At 42.5% G+C, this 13,741-nt stretch overlaps 2 protein-coding genes across 6 annotated transcripts in view; one reads left to right on the top strand and one right to left on the bottom strand.

Annotated features, from left to right (window-relative positions):
- SERINC3 (serine incorporator 3) overlaps positions 1–9,383 on the bottom strand; it is a 35,479-nt gene extending 26,096 nt beyond the window's left edge. For 3 of the 4 annotated variants that reach the window (XR_006215422.1, XM_042980336.1, XM_042980337.1), the window contains exons 1-5: positions 9,227–9,383; positions 3,500–3,661; positions 2,697–2,890; positions 1,018–1,097; positions 219–356 (exon numbers count right to left, since the gene is read on the bottom strand). Coding sequence is in view for 3 of the 4 variants with exons in the window: in XM_042980336.1 (XP_042836270.1) it covers positions 219–356; positions 1,018–1,097; positions 2,697–2,890; positions 3,500–3,661; positions 9,227–9,265 (613 nt within the window). In the remaining variant the exon portion in view is untranslated. The remainder of the gene's footprint in view (positions 1–218; positions 357–1,017; positions 1,098–2,696; positions 2,891–3,499; positions 3,662–9,226) is intronic. The other variant, XM_007077750.3, reaches the window with a different exon arrangement.
- Positions 9,384–9,590: 207 nt separating this feature from the next.
- PKIG (cAMP-dependent protein kinase inhibitor gamma) overlaps positions 9,591–13,741 on the top strand; it is a 98,715-nt gene continuing 94,564 nt past the window's right edge. The window contains exons 1-3 of one of the 2 annotated variants that reach the window (XM_042980332.1): positions 9,591–9,723; positions 10,192–10,225; positions 11,052–11,101. In XM_042980332.1, the coding sequence (XP_042836266.1) occupies positions 9,626–9,723; positions 10,192–10,225; positions 11,052–11,101 (182 nt within the window). In that variant the 5' untranslated portion in view covers positions 9,591–9,625. Of the gene's footprint in view, positions 9,724–10,191; positions 10,226–11,051; positions 11,102–11,169; positions 11,230–13,741 lie in introns of those variants that run through there. The other variant, XM_042980334.1, reaches the window with a different exon arrangement.

Below are 13,741 nucleotides of genomic sequence, written 5' to 3'. Positions count from 1 at the left end.
TTCTAGTAGTAGAATTTAGTGATTCATCATTTACATACAATACCCAGTGCTCAACACAAGTGCTCTCCTTAATGCCCGTCTCCATTTAGCACATTCCCCCACCTACCTCCCCTCCAGCAACCCTCAGTTGGTTCTCTATAGTTAATAGTGTCTAACGTACATTGTGTTTAATGTAGCATAATGCAGTATGGCTCTTATAGGTGAGTTCAGATACTTACCAGCATACCAACACCTTGGATTTCCTTCTTCCATTCGATTTACCCATGATTCATTCAAAGAGTGAGCAAAGTCTACCAACAGCACTAGCTGGATGAGGATGAACAAAAAGGCCCCTACCATGCCAACAACAAACCAGGCTACAAAGCAAAAGAACAAAGGTATTCTTAACCACAGGAGTAACATTTCAGAATATCACTGTCCAACATTTTAAAACAATTTCAATTCAAGTAAGAGGTGGTAGAGAATATTCTGTCTCCAGCAGCACAGCAAAATTATTCCAAATCCAAACTCAAAGGCATTCTCTGAGAAGTGTTTTATTGGGTTTCAGACCTTTTAAAACTTGTTCTAGCTTGTGCCAAGGGGAGCCTGGGATCTGACATTCCAAAAGGTACAATAAGCATTTTCCTTTATTTTACAAGGGAAAAAAAAAAAATCACAGTGGAAATCCACATAAGTCACTTGATGTTATGGTAAGAAAGCAGATTATGACAGGGATATGAGCACATATGAGTTCCTACAGGTCCCTATGTTGACAAGCTCTCTGATTAACTTAGTACTGCCAAGTGAGAAGGTAAGCTATATTAAGATACTGGCAAAATATGGTTCCAGCTGAGAAGTGGGCTGAATGCCTCCTGGGTTTATACAATTAATTACTATCTTAATATTAGTACTGAGTCATATAGTTGAATACCACTTCATTCAATTGCCAGTTCTGCAAAACCAGTAATGAAAATGTAGCTTAAACTCCATCATTTGTAGAGTCTGTGTATATTATAATTAACCCCCTTGGTAGCATACCTGTGGCAAAATGGCCCCCAGGGATGTAGAAAGAGCCAACCATGATACCAACAATGGCAGCAATTTTGAAGAACCAAAACCTATTAAAATATAAAAAAGTGCATTTATGAAATGTTAATTTTTGCTCTTATGCTAAGAAAAGTGAATTTCTGAAATGCAAAAATAAAGACTCAGCATTTCCAACATGATTGTCTGGGATTATCCCTTCATTTGATATGAAGCTGTTTCACTCAATCTTTCATACAATTTAAAGACAAACATTAGCCCAGAGAACAAATCATTCATAGATGTAAGAGAAAAACATATAACTTAAGAATTTCCCTACATTTAGCAATTAAAGATAGGAATTTTTCTAGAATTCTGGGGCATTCTAAACTAACAATGTTAGCTAAATATGAAGCAACTAATTATTGGATCTAGGAAAAAGTTATCGTCTAATCCTTCTTTCACAATACAGGACCTAAGTGCCTTGTGCCCACAATCACACAGTTCATCACTGGCAAAGCCAGGACCAAAGCTGGCTTTCGGTTCATGATCTTTAAAGACTGCCTTGTATGGCAGAGTGAAAAGAATCAGGCTTTGGAGCTGGACAGACCTGAGTTTCAATCCTACCTCTAACTCTCACTGGCTCAGAAATCTCAGACACTCCAATCTCTCTGAAGTTCAGTTACTGCATCTATAAAAAGGGGATTATCATACATATAAAGTTTACAGAACTTTCAGTCTTCAAACAAGAATTATTTGAAACCAGGGCGGCTGGGTGGCTCAGTTGGTTTAAGCATCCGAATCTTGATTTCGGCTCAGGTCATGATCTTGCAGTCCAGGGTTCGAGTCCCACTTTGGGCTCTGTGCTGACAAGTGTGGGGCCTACTTGGGATTTTCTGTTTCTCTCTCTCTCTCTGCTCCTCCCCCACTTGTGCATTCTCGCTCTCTCTCAAAATAAATAAATTAAAAAAAAAAAGAATTACTTGAAACTAAGAGGAACTGGGAGCAGTCAGGAATGGAAAACGACAGATGTGTAAATCAGTGATCCAGTTTATTTTTCTGTATACTGTTTAATATATCAGGTACATTTTTCTCTTTTAACAATAAAAAGTGTATGTGGGGCGCCTGGGTGGCTCAGTCGGTTGGGCGGCCGACTTCGGCTCAGGTCATGATCTCGCGGTCTGTGAGTTCGAGCCCCACGTTGGGCTCTGTGCGGACGGCTCAGAGCCTGGGGCCTGTTTCGGATTCTGTGTCTCCCTCTCTCTCTGACCCTCCCCCATTCATGCTCTGTCTCTCTCTGTCTCAAAAATAAATAAACGTTAAAAAAAAAATTTAAAAAGAAAAGAAAAGAAAAGAAAAAAAAGTGTATGTGTCTGTGTGTGTGCAGTGCCTAGCACAGTGCGTGAACTGTTTTCACGGGTGTTTGATAAAAATCTAGGAACCTGAAACAAAGGTATTAAAAGAAAGGACAAGATTTTCCTCATCCCCTCTACCCTCTCTGTGCTACAGAGCTCCAACTGGAAATAACACTGGAACAACCTCACATGTACAATAGGTCAGAAACAGATCAAAAATATATGTGGGCCACTGACTCATACACTCTACTGCTTCCATCCGAATAGCAACATTAACTGCTCAACAGGAGGATCCACGCCATAATATAGCAAGTAAACAATAAAATAAATTGTACATACCCATTGTGTACTGCTGCTCTGGGATCTTTACTTGTTTTTACTTTTAACATGAGCAGAGAGAAGACAAAGAAAAAGATGGCCAAGGCAAAGTTGATCCGATATACAGCTTTATAACCAACCAGCACGTCACAATCTTGATCTGCCTTTATATCAGCCACCTTGATTTTAAACCCCCCTTCACAGAATCCAGGGATCTGGAAAAAGCAATTGCAATGTTATGGCAATATCCACATTTAAACGAAGATTCTATCCCATCACAAAAAAGCCTCAATTTCTAAAACTGACTACTTCAACAACTGCAAGACTATCCTGTGGGACTTCACTTTTTGCCTTCCAATTCACTTGCAACCTTATCACCAAACAGTAGAAACAACTTGTATTTTGCAAATAAAAGTGAAGTGCTCTTTTCTTATTGATGAGGTTATCTCCCGTTTTGCCACAAATTTTCATGGCAACTGACTCCTTCCACAGGTGAAGGTCGAGTCTAGGTAAATGTTTAAATCTGAAACATACATGAAAAGATCATGTTTTCGTGTCACTCTTTTAATATCTTTCTCTGAGTTGTGACATGAGACTCTGAAGATGTTCGTTCTGACGACCTTTATTTCTGGAAAAGGACTAACCCCTTCATAGTCTATGTCTTGACTATACCCAAAAGTAATTTAAAAACCCAACAATTACAATGAACTTGACTGAGTTTTACAATGGTGAAACGTTGGGACGTTAATCACAACTAAAATTGTGCCAACTGTAAAAGTAATACAAATAACCAGCACATTAAGGCCACTGTTACTTCTCCTTACCTTCTTCAGCTGAGACTCCATCCCTTCTGTCAGCATGATACAGGACACAGCAGCGCCCAGGAAGAGAATGATGGCGTAGATGAGGCGGGTCACCGTGGAATTCTTACTATTGGGGCAGCAGCTACACAGCAGACATGACGCACCACTGCAAAGGCACGGAACCTGTGACAAGCACACCACAGCCATGTGAGACCTCTTTGAGTGGACCTCTTCATGTCGTAAGTGTCACAGAGCAGAAGATGAGGAGGTCGGCCAGGTTTTCACAGCTTTACCTGAGACAGTTACAGCTGGGAGGAGGAAGTGATTAAAAGCACGGATTCTGGAGTCAATATTATTTCTCTCACTCTACCTCAGCAAGTTACATAAGCTTAGCTTATTTCTCCCTCTGTAAAATAGACTCAATAACAGAATCTTCCTCCCCCACACATTGCTGTATGAAATGAGTACTCAACACAGGCCTAAAACATGGAAGGAGCCCAGTATATGTTAGTTATATTCACACAGAGAGTATACTTTATTGAAAAACAGTATATATTAATACTGAGAAGAATAGGGGCGCCTGGGTGGCTCAGTCGGTTGAGCATCCGACTTCGACTCAGGTCATGATTTCACAGTTCGTGAGTTCAGGCCCCACGTCGGGCTCTGTGCTGACAGCTCAGAGCCTGGAGCCTGCTTTGGGTTCCGTGTCTCCCTCTCTCTCCCATCATCACTCCCCACCCCCCCCACACACACACACACAACTTGTGCTCTGCCTCTCTCTCTCAAAAATGAATAAACGTTAAAAAAAAATTTTTTTTAAATACTGAGAAAAATAAAAACCTAACTCCACTTGCTATTTAAGGAATCCTAGTTACCAAATCTGGTATTATAACATAAAGCAACATTACATGGAAATCATCATAAATAAGGTTAGCAAGAGCCATTTAGCTCCTTTCGAGAGTAACCTGGAGAGTCCTTACAGAATCACCATTTGACCCAGCAATTCCAGTCCTAAATAGACACCCAAAAGAACCGAAACAGGTATTCAAACAAAAACCTGTACACGAATGTTCAAAGCAGCACTATTTACAGTTGCCAAAAGGCAGAAACAACCCAATGTCTATCAACTGATGAATGGATACATAAAATGTGGTATATCCACACAATGGAATATTATTCAGTCATAAAAATGAACGAAGTACTGATATATGGTACGACATGGGTGAACCTAGAAAACATCATGCTAAGTGAAAGAAGCCAGACACAAAAGGTCACATACTGTGTTTCATTTATCTGAAATATCTGGAATAAATAAATCCAGAGATGGAAAGCATTAGTTTCCAGAGGCTGGATGGGGGGGGGGGGTGGGTGGGAGTGAAGAAATGGGGAATGACTTCTTAATGAGAATCGAGCTTCTCCTTTGGGGAAGGAAGATGTTCTACACTAGACAGATGTGATGACAGTACAACACTGTGAATGTACTAAATACCACAAAATTACACACTTTAAAATGGTTAGTTTTATATTCTGTGAATTTTACCTCAATTGAAAAAAAGAAAAGTAACCTGGATCTCTGGTGAGCATTCCAGAGGAAGGCATAATTTGAGTCATTTTTATGTAGGCTTAATTAGGAAAGTGCTTGAATTGCTTTCACAGGTGACATTAAGTCACATCACAAGGGCAGGCTAAAGTCAGAATCATCAGCAGAAGCAGGAGATGTAAATTGTAGAGGATGCAGGGCGCCTGGGTGGCTCAGTCGGTTAAGCGTCCAACTTCGACTCAGGTCATGATCTCACAGCTCGTGAGTTCGAGCCCCGCGTCGGGCTCTGTGCTGACAGCTCAGAGCCTGGAGCCTGTTTCAGATTCTGTGTCTCCCTCTCTCTCTCTCTCTCTGACCCTCCCCCGTTCATGCTCTGACTCTGTCTCAAAAGTAAATAAACGTTAAAAAAAAAAATTGTAGAGGATGCTGGTCTCACAGTATGGTCCCAGTCTTTACTTTTTATGGATGGTACCTTGCGTGGCCTTTATCATGGTTTTGTGTGATCCAGAGCAAGACGTTAAGCTTCTTAAAAGCCCAGTTTTCTCATCTGTAAAAATGGGCATTAACACCACCTACCCAAACAGTTACTGTGTGAAGAATGAGCTAGTATCAGGAATATCCAGCAAGTAGCATAATGCCTGACACAGCAGGGGCTCAATATTATCACGGTAGCCATTAACATTTGTTACCACAACAACCATGGGAAATTGATCACCCATATTCAGTATCCAATTCTTAACTATAATCTGGGCCAAAAGACCCAGAGGTCTGTAGCTAGCCAGCGACTGGAACAGAGGTTTTACAGTCAACAACGACACTAATCGCTTCAGGTTTATTTTGTCTGCATCCACACACTCCTGACTCTCTGTAGTTATTTATTTTCTGGCCCATAAAATAATCTCATAATAACTGCCTACTGTTTGTTATGGGTTGAACTGTGTCAAATTAGTATGTCGAAGTCCTGATCCCCAGTACTGGAGAATGTGACCTAATTTGGAAACAGAGTCACTGCAGATGTAATTAGCTAAAATGATGTTATGCTGGAGAAGAGCGGGCACCTAATTAAACATGATTAGTGTCATAAAAAGGAGAATTTGAGCACAGACATGCAGCATGGGAAGAATACCAACTGAAGACGAAGGCAGAGATCTACAAGCCAAGGGATAACAAAGACTGATACAAACCACCCGGAGCTGGGAAAAAGGCATGGAATAGATTCTCTCTCATCACCCTCAGAAGGAGCCAACCCTGTCGACACCTTAATCTCAGACTTCTAGCCTCCAGGAACAGAGAGACAATAAATTTCTGTTGCTTAAGCCGCCTAGTTTGTGGTATTTTGTTATCGAGCCCTAGCAAACTAACATACCTACTTACTTGTTTATAAGTATCAGGAGACTTTAAGTACCTTTAGGAGGGACTACCTACTGTTTATGTCTCCTGTATCTTTACACAGTAGGTACTCAATCTGTGGAACAAAGCTGTCCTACTGTTATTATCATTTCCCTATCTCATATATGACAACTCTATTCTTCCTGGTACTCAGGCCAAAAACCGTGGAGTCATCCTTGATGCCTTCTTTTTTTTCCAAAACCATCACCCAATCTGTGAGCACATCAGCTTTATCCTCAGAATATATATCCAGAATCTTTTTTTTTTTTTTTTTAGTTTTTATTTATTTATTTTGATAGAGAGAGAGAGAGAGAGAGAGAGAGAGAGAGAGAGAGAGAGAGAATATCCCAAGCAGGCTCTACACTGTCAGCACAGAGCCCAACGCAGGGCTGAAACTCATGAACCGGAACTCATGAACCGTGAGATCATGACCTGAGCTGAATTGAGGGTCAGACGCTTAACCGATGGAGCCACCCAGGTGCCCCTATATCCAGAATCTGATCACTTCTTAGCATCCTTAACTATCATGTTGGTCTGAGCCACTACTATCATCACTCACCTGGATTAATTGCAATGGCTCCTGTCTCACTGCTGAAGCGACCCATTCAGAAGCCAGAGTTGGTATAGGTTATTTTAAGATGAAGACATTTGAGATTCAACAGACACGGGGAAAAGCCTTCTTGGAGCTTTCTTCATCTAACTAAAAGCAGCAACTTCTGGGATATGAAGCTGCCATAAACTCTCTCTCCAAGAGTTTTATGGCCATGAAGAAGACAAAAGACCTCTGCACCTACACAAACAAGTATTATCACAAACTTCCTTATCTCCTGTTTGTTCTAAAAACCGACCTGTCTTCTCTAAAGAAACCTATCCTATGAAAGCCCTTTTCTTCTCCCCTATTAAGTTAGGTATATAATAAGCCATATTTTCTAACTACCCTTTTGGGTTATTAATCACTGAATGATGAAAAACATCCTGTGTATATGTGTGTTGCATGTGTACATAGCTCTTTTTTCTTGTGCTAATCTGTCTTTTGTCAGTTTAATTCACAGACCCCCAACCACTAACCTCACAGAGGATGCAGAGAACGTTTTTTCTCCTTTACATTGCTCTCCTCTTTCTTTTCTACCATCTGTTCTCCACACAACCACCTTGTTAAAACACAGATCAGATCCCATCATTCCTCTTTTCTATAATGGATCCCTCTGTCACTTTAAGAGTAAAAGCCAAAGTCCTTAAATTATCCTACAAGACCAAACAATGGGTTATCTACAGGATTTAGCTGGCTCCCTGCTACCTTTCTGACTTTATTTCCTATTATTCTTCCCTTCCCTCATTCCATTCTCTGGTACACTGCACTTCTTGTTATTCCTGTTGAACAAAAGGGATTAATAAAATATAAAAGCAATTTATAGAGAGAAATGCTTTAATGGCATCAATTCAAATCTTAACTTTACAACAAAGCCAAAATGTGTTGCACGTTGTTAGGATTAAAAAAAAAAAAAAAAAAAAGACATCTTTGTTTCAAATTACAAATCACTCCTTAATTAATTACCTTCTTAACTATATTTCTTCCTAAATCTATTTTGCAAATAGCCTGACCCACTAGTGGATCATAAAATTCAACCAGGATTTGTTTTAATGTGAAAGAAAAATTGTACAGCAGATGGTAAAGGTAAAATTTATTTCATGAAACTTGGGTCTAATTGGGCATATTAAATCGACTACATAAAATTTATTTCTTATTTTGGGTCAAGGTCAAAAAATTGGAAGACCGCTGCTCTCAAGGAACCTGCAAATGACTAAACACCCTTCCGATTTAAGGTCAACAGCCTTAAAGAATGGAAGGGCGCCAGGTTGGCTCAGTCAGAGGAGCATGTGACTCTTGATTTCAGGGTTGTGAGAGGGAGCCCTACTAGGTGTAAAGATTACTTAAAATCTTAAAAAAAAATGGAATATACACTTTGTCCCTAAGAAATGGTAGTATAATGAGTTGAGATTGAGTCCTTGATCAACAAAATCAGCTGGGAAGTTATGAAACAAAAAAATGATTTTAAAGAATCATGATCCTCAGGGTCAAGTATATGAGGAAACTCACCATATTCTTGTCCCTAGATCCTAAAATTTCCTTTTTAAAATAGGCCGTTTACAACCTACAAAGTGATTCAACCCAATTTATTCACTTTATCCTCACAGCAGCTCTCGAGGTGAGGAACGCTGGAGTGATTATCCTCATGTTACAGGAAGCCAGAGATAAATGCCTCGGACAAGGTCTCAAAATGTTCACGCCATGGCTTCCAATTTTGAATAATAATCCACCAGGCTTTCTTTCCTTTGCACCAGAACTGCATACAGGCCTTGGTTAAAATCCCAGCTCTGCCACATACTCTGTAGCATTGGCAAATCCATGCTATGGGATAAATATATCGTTTAAGCCACCCAAAATTAAACGACGCCACCTTATGAAGGTACTTCGAAAAGAAGCAGAGCGCCCTCGCCCCGGAACTGTCATTCCGCGGTTCGGGTCCCAGCTCCAGAGGAACCCAGAGGCCTGAAGGCTCAGGGGGCGGGGCAATCGAAATTGTAAACAATGACGGCCTGGCCTCCTACGTTCCCCCTACAAACCCGGAAGGCGAGCCGCGTGATCCCAATCTCCAGGGGCAATCACGGATTTTGATTTGGGCCCCCGGATACTCTCTGCAGCCCAGGGCCTGTGCCCCTCCACCGCCGGCCAAGGACCGACAGAGTCTGGGCCTGGGACTCCCTGTTGCCCTCCCCCAAACTACACGTCCAACGGAGAGATCACACCCTGGACTCACCCAGCTGGCGAGGGAGAAGACGCCCAGCACAGCCCCCATGGTGACGCCTGGTGATGGAAGCGGCCGGTCGGTAGGCTTCTAGCGCGGTGGTAACTGCCAGTCGAGGCGTCTCCCCAGAAACGCGACGTTTTCTCAGGCCGGAAACGCGCGAGTTGCGTCATTGCGCGACCCCGCCCACCGCCCTCAGGCGCTGCTGCCCGAGAGAGCCTCTGTCATTGGTAGAGGGAGAAGGCGGAGCTAAATCGACCTGGCCGTATACGGGAGGCGGGGCTAAACCAAGCCAGAGGGGAGGGAGGAGGCGGGGCTAACCCGGCCGGCGGTGAGGGAGGAGGCGGGGCTAAACCGGCCTGGAGCTGAGGGAGAAGGCGGGGTTAAGGCCGCCTGGCGCTGAGGTGGGAGATGGGGCGAAAGCGGCCCAGAGCTGCGGGAGGTGTGAAGGCTTTATTCCTTCACCTCACTTGTATTCACTGGGAGCCCGTTATGTGTCGAGATCTGAGGTACAAAAACACACAGGAATTTATGGCCTACTTAATTAAGAGCCTGACACCGAACATAAATGCACCGTGACACACGGTGATGAGTACTCTGAAGAAGTAGTATGAGGGAATGTCCTTTCAATAAAAGCTTATTTATTAACGCTTACTATGTGAGGGGAGAATAATGTGGTTGGGGGTGTGTTTTAATGTGTTAAAATTACACACACTGGAAGGGTGTTCTGAGGAATTTGTATTTAATCTGAGAACCGAAAGATGAGTCCAAGCTAATCGGGGAAAGATGAGCGTTGTTTCTTAAAATGCGGAACCTATAACCACTTGGGGTAAATGGGAGGGTCTTGGGTGCATGAACACATTAGGTAACGCCGAAAAAGGCAGAGTGAGCAAGTCCGGTTTCAAACCAAAGAGAAAGTTCGTTCGCCGCTAGTACCTAACAGGTTTCTAACATTCGCTTGCCTCCATTTTTGACAGAGCGAAGGCTTCGTTTTCCAGGTCTCTCCAAAAGGTAAGCCCATCTCCAGGTAAGGAACGTTGTTTTGTTTTAGGATCAGTGTGTGTGCTTGCAGAAATCCGTTCATTTGTAGCAAGCAGTGTTCCCGAACCCCAGGTTCGGCTGCCCGTGGCTCCAAAGGCCAATGCTCAAGAGGTGAGTTTTGCTTGGAAAGGAATATGAATTTTATTCGGGAGGCTGGCCACCTGGGGAGAAGGCAGACTCTTCTCCAAATGCCGACTCCGCCGAGGTTTCTGCCTGGCCCAGGGATTTTTCAAGGGATTCAGGGCAGGTCACCGGTACAGGGAATGCAGTGGTCCCAACATTTCTCGATTATGTGCAGACTTGCTCGTGCCAGCTAGAGACGTTATCGCTGCTCTGGGAGACTGTGCAAGGGGGTCTGGTTTCTGTTTCGTGACTTGCAGAAGTGCTGTCCTTTCTAGAAAGAGTGCATGATCTCTATACCAAAAAAGGTGAGTCAGCCAATCAGTGGGACTGAGGGTGTTTGCTGAAGTTTAGATTACTAGGTTGGCCACACAGGCCGAGGCCGCTTCAGCAACGCGGGTTGTCCATTTAAGAAGGGATGTAAATTTTGCTGGGTAAATTTAAATTAAAACTGGGAGTCTATTTTAAGAAAAAAAAATTGGGAACTGTTTCACTTATATATGTAACAGTGCAGGTGGTATGCAGATATGGCAACAACGATGAGAGGAGAGTGTCATACAAATGACTAAGTAGGGGAACATTTACCTGGGAATATAAGAACCTGTAGACTTTGGCATCCTAAAATATTTAGATTGGAAGAAGCCTTAGAAATATCTGAATCTGTTTTTTTTTACAGAAATGGAAAAAGGCTCAAAGTGAAATGGTTTACCCAAGGCCACAGAAAAGGTTGATGGCAGAGGAAGGAGAATTACTTAAGCTTTCCTAATTCCTACCTGAGCTCTTCACCTGACCCCCACCCTTACCACTCAATACCTGCCCAAGTGGAGTTGCCTCATGGTCACTGAACCTCTCAGGTAACCCTTAAATCCTTACTTCTTCCTGTTCGGGTACTGCTGGACTGGCCTAAAGAAAGCAAAGACTGTAATGAAGTCCGTGATCAGATCCCCTCAGGGACATACCTATACTCAAAAAAATACCAGATTTATTTAGCGTGTACAGCAAAGGAGAATTCACATCAGAGAAAACATGAGGTATCTCTCTAAGAGGGAATTGGGAAGAGCTTATTGTAGGATTTGGGTTTGTGCCGCGTATCTGTAAGGAGGGTTTAAGCAAGTAGGGAACAGTTTTGAATTGGATAAAGTTGAGAAGCAGGGGCCATTGGATGGTTACGTATCTCATTGGTTTACCCAGGAGGTGGGAGGATTAGAGCAGAGCCAGAGTTATGATTGAGAAGGAAGCAGGACCCACTCGTGGTATTAGAGGAGAATATTGTCATATTTGTGATTCCACAGCAGCCTTGTCTGCTATTTGTTTACATTCTGTGAGCGCTGCTGTGTACATTCAGCGAGGAACACCGGGTCTACCTGGCGGCTGAAGACTTTTCATTTTCTCATCTGCCCAACTGTGGGATCTTGCCAGTCTGTGTTTCTGACCCTAGTGATTAAGTGTACCTCATCTAGGTGGCAAACATGGGGAAAGCCGATCATCTGCTCCAATTTCCCACGTCATGCAGGAACCCCTCGCATTTCCTCTAGGTTGGGGAGCTCACTGCTGCCCTAAGGCAGCCCCTCCTGTCTTTACATGTTGATTGTCAAAACTAGGTTGTTTCTTCCCTTGTAAGGGAGGAAGTTTTTCCTCTACCCTCTGGATTCACTGATTGGGCAGGGGAGGCCTGGAGGTTTGTATACCATTCTGACAAAGGATGATACATTTTAAATTTGTAGAGAAGTTCTAAGACAATGAAAAGCAGTTTAGGCTATTAGGGAGGTAAAGCGGGAGAAATTAGTGGAAGGATTGTTTTAGTAAGGTTTATTATGTAGATCCCTCTCTTGATAAAAGTCCAGAGTTATCTCCTGTTTAACTTCTGCTCTTCCTGATGGAGAGGGTGGGGGTAACATCTTCACAAAGGGAAATTCATAAGGATGAGGGCAGAGAGCTTTTCTGTGTCTACTTCTCAGTTGTTTTCGGCTTGAAATAATTCTTATTTCAAAGTGGCATGTTCTGGGGTGGCATATTCTAGTCCCACACATTCTTATATATTGTTCAAAAAGATGCTACGGGTACTTGGTTTTTAAAAATACTGCATAAAAGTACAGTGAAAATGTATTAGCTTACCCCCTCATCTCCCAGATCTCTTTCCAGAGTTTATAGATGCATATGCCATCATTATATGTATTATCTATCATTCCCTTTTTACACATGGTAGCATTCCAACCACATAGTGGTGCATATTGCTTTTTTCACTTAACTTATTCATTTATTCAGTAAATATTTACCATGCTCTTACTATGTGCCAGGCAGTTCCTAGTGATGAGAAAACAGCAGGGAACAAAACAAAATGCCTGCCTTTTAAAGAGCTTATGCTGTAGTAAAAAGAGACAAGTAATAAACAAATATAGGGGTGCCTGGGTGGCTCAGTTGGTTAAGTGTCTGACATCGGCTCAGGTCATGACCTCAGGGTTCGTGGGTTCGAGCCCCGCAAGGGGCTCTGTGCTGATGGCTCAGAGCCTGGAACCTGCTTTGGATTCAGTGTCTCCCTCTCTCTCTGCCCCTCCCCTGCCTGTGCTCTGTCTCACTCTCTCTCAAAAATAAATAAATGTAAAAATATGTATGTATTTTTAAATAAACAAATAGAAAATGTCAGATACTGACAAGAGCTGGGAAGAAAAATAATAAAACAGGCAAGGAGAACACAAGACTTGTTGGGGGTCTGCTATTTTAAATAGTCAGGGCAGGTGTTTTTGAAGACCTGACATTTGAACAGAGATACTAAAGAAATGAGGAAGCAAACCGCAGAGGAAGAGTGGTCCCGACATGGAACAGCAAGAGGAAAGGCCGTGAAACAGAAGCATGTGTTAAGTAACAAAATTCAACCCAGTAAATTTGAAGATGTAGTTGGTTTTTTTAAGTGATTCATCAATTGAGTGTTACTCCTCTAGCAAGTAGAGAGGCACTCCTTGAAGTTCTACAAAATGGAAGCTTTTACAGAAGGAGAGTGGGGGCAAAAAAGTTATTAGAAGAAAAGGATTGTTGTAGACAAGGCCACTTTCTAGGGGAAAAGCAAGTTGTCTTATGCAGATTACCTCATCCTTCTTTGGGGTGTGGAGAGGGACCAGGTGGCAGACTCTTTGGTGAGGATTAAAAAATTCCTGGCTGACTGGCTAAGACTACATGCCTGGGGGAGGTTGAAACTGCAATTAGACTACATATTGGGCACACGTTTGGGAATTCTGTCTAAGCGACACCCTTTTGGGCCTCTGCGTGTGTGTGTGTGTGTGTGTGTGTGTGTGTGTGTGTGTGTGTGTGTGTTTAAAAACATGATTTACTTAAAAACAAGGCCAATGTGGCTGGAGCATGAACAAGAGG

The sequence above is a fragment of the Panthera tigris genome, chromosome A3 (genome assembly GCF_018350195.1).
Source record: "Panthera tigris isolate Pti1 chromosome A3, P.tigris_Pti1_mat1.1, whole genome shotgun sequence".
In the NCBI taxonomy this organism is placed as follows: Eukaryota; Metazoa; Chordata; class Mammalia; order Carnivora; family Felidae; genus Panthera; species Panthera tigris.
This window is presented reverse-complemented; position numbering and strand designations above follow the sequence as displayed.